General features: G+C 34.1%; 1 protein-coding gene across 1 annotated transcript; it reads right to left on the bottom strand.

The window, feature by feature from the left end:
• Positions 1-1697: 1697 nt before the first annotated feature.
• LOC133193295 (uncharacterized) lies at positions 1698-3654 on the bottom strand. The gene is made up of 4 exons (XM_061329246.1): positions 2551-3654; positions 2154-2282; positions 1908-2035; positions 1698-1813 (listed from the first exon to the last, which is right to left on the bottom strand). The coding sequence occupies exons 1-4, from the start codon at positions 3405-3407 to the stop codon at positions 1788-1790; spliced, it is 1140 nt and encodes a 379-aa protein (XP_061185230.1). The 5' UTR covers positions 3408-3654; the 3' UTR covers positions 1698-1787.
• Between the last annotated feature and the right edge of the window lie 2420 nt (positions 3655-6074).

Here is a 6074-nt window from a genome sequence, read left to right as displayed (position 1 = left end):
GCACCAAACTTTGGTTGACTTGAGATGTTTTGCTTTTTTTTCGGGGAGGGTGGGTTGGTTAGATTGAAGAATAAATGTATTCCTTACAAAATTACCTTGATTACTTAACATTTGAGATGTTGATTTTAAGAAACTTTTTATCGATCAAGAATGAAAAGTGGTCTATTGATGCAGATCGTTATAAGTCAAAATCTCTATATACAATGATATTTTTTATGTATCAAAACTCAACCTACCACGAGTGACAGACACTGAATGCAGGGTTTTCACTGTACAACATTTTAGGCAATATATGATATACAAAGTCAGCAAAAAGATCTAAACATTAATTTACAATCAGAAAGCTAACACAAGTTTTTGGTTCAGGATAAATAAATAAAATAAACAATGGGAACAGTAAGTAATGTCAATAGAAAAAATAACAATAAATAAAAAAGAAAAAGCAATTTTCAAAATTGAAATGCATAAGCTAATGAATTAGCCTTTAAACATCTAACAAATTATCAGTGAATATCACCCAGAGACCAAGAGAATGATGCAGAACAGGAGCCTCAGACTTCAGATGGAAATTTGTCCTTCAACCCTTGGCAACCTGCTACTGGGCTGACTTTCTGTCCTACAAACATTCTCTCAAGACTCTGATCCTATCCACTGCCCTATGATTTCATCCTCTAAAAACCCTTATCCTCACAAATTATCAGTGAATATCACCCAGAGACCAAGAGAATGATCCAGAACAGGGGCCTCAGACTTCAGATGGAAATTTGTCCTTCAACCCTTGGCAACCTGCTACTGGGCTGACTTTCTGTCCTACAAACATTCTCTCAAGACTCTGATCCTATCCACTGCCCTATGATTTCATCCTCTAAAAACCCTTATCCTCACAAATTATCAGTGAATATCACCCAGAGACCAAGAGAATGATGCAGAACAGGGGCCTCAGACTTCAGATGGAAATTTGTCCTTCAACCCTTGGCAACCTGCTACTGGGCTGACTTTCTGTCCTACAAACATTCTCTCAAGACTCTGATCCTATCCACTGCCCTATGATTTCATCCTCTAAAAACCCTTATCCTTACAAATTATCAGTGAATATCACCCAGAGACCAAGAGAAAGAAGCAGATCAATCATTTAAAGATCCTAAACCTAACTACAGATGTCATAAATGGACTAATACCCCCATTGTTTTGGTGATTTTGTTCCATCATCAAAACTATGTACCAGATTATGTGATCCTGGCCTTAATCAACTCTTTTCAGGAGCAACCTTTGTGCTAAGTATGAGTTGTAATGTATCCTTGAAACAAGACAGGCAATGGGCCACAATGCTCACCTGAGTAACCAAAGCCTAATTAACAAATTAAAATCCCCTTTGTAAATGAGAGTCTATGCTAACTTGAATTAAAAATTGGCCAGGTGGTTCTCAAGAAGAAATTGAAAAAGTGAAAAGTTTACAGTCAGATGGAAAGACACTAGGCAACAAGTGATCAGAAAAGCTCACTTGAGTTTTCAGCTCAAGTGTGGTAAAATTTATTTACCAGGTCCAAAAACATTATATTGAAGGTGATGTGACCTATACAATGGTATATGATCTCATTTCAGGGACATGACACCGTCATGTCAAGAGTAATCTTTGTGCCAAGTCTGAACCTCCATAAGTTCTTTTCTAAAATGTTACCCAGTACCAGTCAGAAATGTAAGTTGGATGGATAGACAGAAGGACATGGTGACTCACATTCCTTATATACCCCTAAAATGTAACTCTGAAGGAATTTCTAAACCCCATTTTACTCCCCATCTTTCTCAGCTGCATCTGAAAAAAAGTTAAATTTCTTGTTACAGGTAATCATTCAAAACAATAGCAAAAAGAGCAGCCAAATGAGATAGCAGATATTTGTAATTGATACCATTTCCTTCTCCTCCATTTGTGAATACAATGACCTGCTTCTTGCCATTAATGGTGGTAACAATCCTCCTTCCAAGCATAGAGGGTGGTACTCTCATCCATGTTGGCTGACCCAATCCAGTTCCAACACTACATTTCAGTATAAAATGTGATCATATTGTACTTGCTTTTTAAAACAAGCTCATAAAAACCTTACAAATTACAGTTCAGAAGAGAAGGTTATGTGCACAAGACATGTTAAATATACCTGAATACACTTTGCTGTGGTGGCTGTGTAGGAAGTGTGTTTGTTGTTTGGGGAACTAGTCTTAGGGGAGGATATGGTGCCACAGATGGTCCAGGCAAGGAAACAGGCACTGGGGAGACTTGAGATGATCTGTAATTGTTGATAAAGTATTGAATAAAACTGTTATTTTTCATATACATTTATAAATGGTGATTTTAAAAAATGATTAAAAAACAGTAATTTCCAATGTCACAGCATCATGTTCTGTGGCATTGAAGCCCTAACCTCCATACACACTAACATATTTTTGGTTAACATCTTGTTCAATTTGCATAACATCATCTTGGCATTCAAGATTTTAAATAGGTCTGAAATACATGCTTTGCCTAAAAACTTATTCCTGTAAGAGAGGACTTACCCTGAGTCATTAGGGAGAAGATTCCTCATTTCCTCAACAGTTGGTTTCTTAAAATGGGGGTTTGGAATCCTACCAGGCTTTTTAGAAGTTAGTCTAAATCGAGGCTGTAATAAATTTTTTGCATTAGCAGAAATCTTCTCTGTCTTTTTGAAATCCTTTATAGAATTGTGAATTTTATTGCTACCCTCATTTGCGGAAATGATATGGTCTAAAGCACATAAAATATTATCTAGTCTGTGTTTTTTAACTGAAGGATTGTTCCTAATCTGTTCAGCAATTATGTTTAATTTTTTTTCAATCTGTTGAATCTTTTGATCAGAATAATCCTGCACACATATTGAGGTACCCGTATCATTATCTGTTAAATGTTGTTCTGGTGTAAAATCTACATCTGTATTAGATGGTTTATTTGTATGTATATTCAAATTGACAACTGCATGTATTTTGTGCAAATGTTTACAGACATGACCATTTTTGTAATCTGGGCAAGAACATGAAAAAAGATGTTTACACAGGTTAACACAAGGAAATTTTTTGCACTTGTTGAAACAATACAACTCATTGCATGTGCCAACTAGTTTCCTGATGTCATATGTAGAATCTGATGATGTTACTGTAAAAAAATTGTCATTAATTTGTAAAATACTTGAGTCATCAATATCTAAACTTTTTTGATGACGATCAGCATTATCTATATTTTCTCCTGAGGGCAAATTAAATCTCATACGACGTAAACGTGTCATGAATAGATTTTTTTCAATTTGTAAGAGGGTATCAATCAAAACATCAATCCGTCTATTGCGTTTACCTTCAAAAAATACTGTTTTTAGTTGATTGTGGAAACTTTCAACAAACATATTTGTATGTACATGGCCAAATTCCCCTTTCCTATAACACTTTGCCCAAATTTCTTTTCTACTCAAGTAGTAATTTTGAAAATATTGTAGAAATTCTGGATTTATTTCTTCTAATTTTTTTGACAATTCCTGGACATAACGAGAAAAAAGAATTTCAGACTCTGCTTGTAAAGAAGCACACAAGTAAGCATAAATTTCTGCTTGTAATTTTTGGTCCTTAATAAGTTGTCGAATCTTTTTCTTCCAATTTTCATGAACATGTCAATGACAGAGAAAATGTCTGATGTCCCCCCCCCCCCCCCCCCAAATATTCTTAGCAGCATTCCAACCTGAATTGTCATCATCAGTCATAAGAATATTAATTTTTGTATCAGGGGCTTTTATTTTGACAGAATTCAAAAAGACAGAGATAACATCTTCACTCTCCCTGTTACTTATACAAAATGCAACAGGGTAACCATGCCTAAATTCATCTAAGACCAAAAGAGTAATCAATTTAAAAGAATAAACATTTGTTTTGTGGGTCGAATCCATACAAAGTATAACGGGAGCAAATTTTTCAAACATTTCAAGCTGCTGCTTGGTCATTAGAGCAAGCATAAAATCCTCCTTCTGAAGCCCTGTTGACGGATCATTGATATTTTGCTGCTTATACAATAAAACTGGATCATATAATTCAGTTCTTAATTCATTTACTTTCAGAAATGTTGAAGTGGCATCATCAGAATGTCTTATAACAGATGAATCAACAATAGTTTTCTTCAAATTATGTATAGTTTTTCTATCCAACAAATGATAATATTTTAATTTACTTAAGTCATCACGTTGGTTGCGTTCGCCTACATTTTCTCTAATTTTGTCTAGTATAGTGTTAATTGGAATTTTGAGAGCTAACATTGTGCAAATTTCTGACTTGATAGAATCTGGTAAAGGTAAGAATTTACTTTCTTCAAAAGAAATTGAGTGTGTATGTGACTTAATATACTTCACTGAAACAGAACCATCTGATTTAATTTTGACAGACATTCTAGAAGGGCATAACTTTTGAATTTTGCAAGACCCTTTTATGTTTTCTTTGCGTTTTCCTGAATAATTCTTACCCTTTTTCAAATGAACCCGTTTTACCCCATCCCTGTGACAAACAAGAGTATAGGACTGACTGCCATCCTTATTGATTTTATTTTTCCTCTGCTTCACATACCTACAGTGAATTCTAATACTCTCCTGATCTTTGAACTGATCAAATAAATCTATGCTTTCAAAACTGAGATTCTCAACTTCTATACATGCTCCATGAAAACTTTTAAGATGGTCAACTAAAACATCCACATTATGAAATGTCAAAGAACATGATGAAATAGAGCAAGGAATTTTGTTTTTATTTTCTTTATCATGAACCAACTTTTGGTGTCGCATCATTGTTGCTTTGTTGTAGAAAATTCTTTCGCATCAGTAGGGCATTTTGTCTGAGACCCTGAATTTACATTAGTTCCTACATTTTGTCTTCCATAAGAATGTTCAATATTTTGATTTTGAATTTTGTAGTTCTTAATATCTTCTAACACATCTAAACTGATTGGTTTGCAAGTTTTTGAATCAGACCTCCAATTGTAATTACTTTTATCATTGTTTGAAATCCTGTTGGTGTTTTCTGATGACCTAGTAGGGGTTGTTTGTTTTTTTAATGCTGGGTTCTCTACTACAGTTTCATAATGCCCACCTCCAGCCCTTGTCCAAACCAAATGAATAATGTGATCTGAATTATGATAATTGTGTTCTAATGTCCTAACCTCTGGACTTTGAGAATCCCCTCCAATGGTTACAAGTATATTTAAACCTAACACTCTTGACAAAGCCACTATTGATTCTTGTCCGGCAAATGTTCCTAATTGTCTTAAATTATTGAGAAACGTAACAATTTCTGAGTCGTTCATGGGCAATTCACCATCTCCGTACAAATAAAACCCGAAGTCTTCTAAGTTTTGTTGAATATGATTTACAGCTAATTCCCTTAAAGAGCTATGATGGTCTTCAGTGCCATACAAACCAAAACTAATCGAACGAAACAAACAGTTACCATCTCCTTGGATATGGGATCTATACAAACCATACTGATGTAAATACTCATCCTGTTGAATTAGTTGTATCTGATGTTCATCTACATAATCTAGTTGTACACTCTGCCTTTCGGTTATTTCTTTCAAAATGTTCTCCATAGACTCTGATTCAAGTTCCTTATAATACAGAAAAGAACTTTTTGATGCAGCATGAAAAAATCATGTACAGTGAAACTTGTAGTTCCATAGAAATTGGCCGGATTAGACAACATTCCGGATTAAACAACATTTTAAACAGTTGAATTTACTCAAAGGGACTAAAAGTTGTCATTGCAATACACAAGATTTTGGATTATACAATATCCAGATTAGACAAGTTTCACTGTAAATATATATTATGAAAATATTGCAGTGATCTAACTTAAAGAAGAAAACATTCTGTATTTTTTCTGTTAACATTACATTCAAGAATTTAAACATGTTAAATACTGATACTATAAAATAAGTTATCATTACTTCATCAGTAAAATTATAAAATAACTCTTTTTTTAAGTGAGAGAAACAACATGTAACAGTGAGGTTAAACACATTCTTTCTCTTTGTGCAAAAA

Source organism: Saccostrea echinata, unplaced genomic scaffold, assembly GCF_033153115.1.
Source record: "Saccostrea echinata isolate AGI-Se365-2 ecotype Australia unplaced genomic scaffold, CSIRO_AGI_Sech_v1 ptg000027l, whole genome shotgun sequence".
Taxonomy (NCBI): Eukaryota; Metazoa; Mollusca; class Bivalvia; order Ostreida; family Ostreidae; genus Saccostrea; species Saccostrea echinata.
The sequence above is the reverse complement of the archived record's forward strand: the minus strand, read 5'-3'. Positions and strand labels throughout refer to the sequence as shown.

Coding starts and splice junctions, on each gene's coding strand:
- LOC133193295 (XM_061329246.1), bottom strand. CDS start 3,407: ATGTTTGTTGAAAGTTTCCACAATCAACTAAAAACAGTATTTTTTGAA. Junction 2,283..2,550: donor CTTCTCCCTAATGACTCAGG/GTAAGTCCTCTC, acceptor CAACAATTACAG/ATCATCTCAAGTCTCCCCAG. Junction 1,814..1,907: donor AAATGGAGGAGAAGGAAATG/GTATCAATTACA, acceptor ACTTTTTTTCAG/ATGCAGCTGAGAAAGATGGG.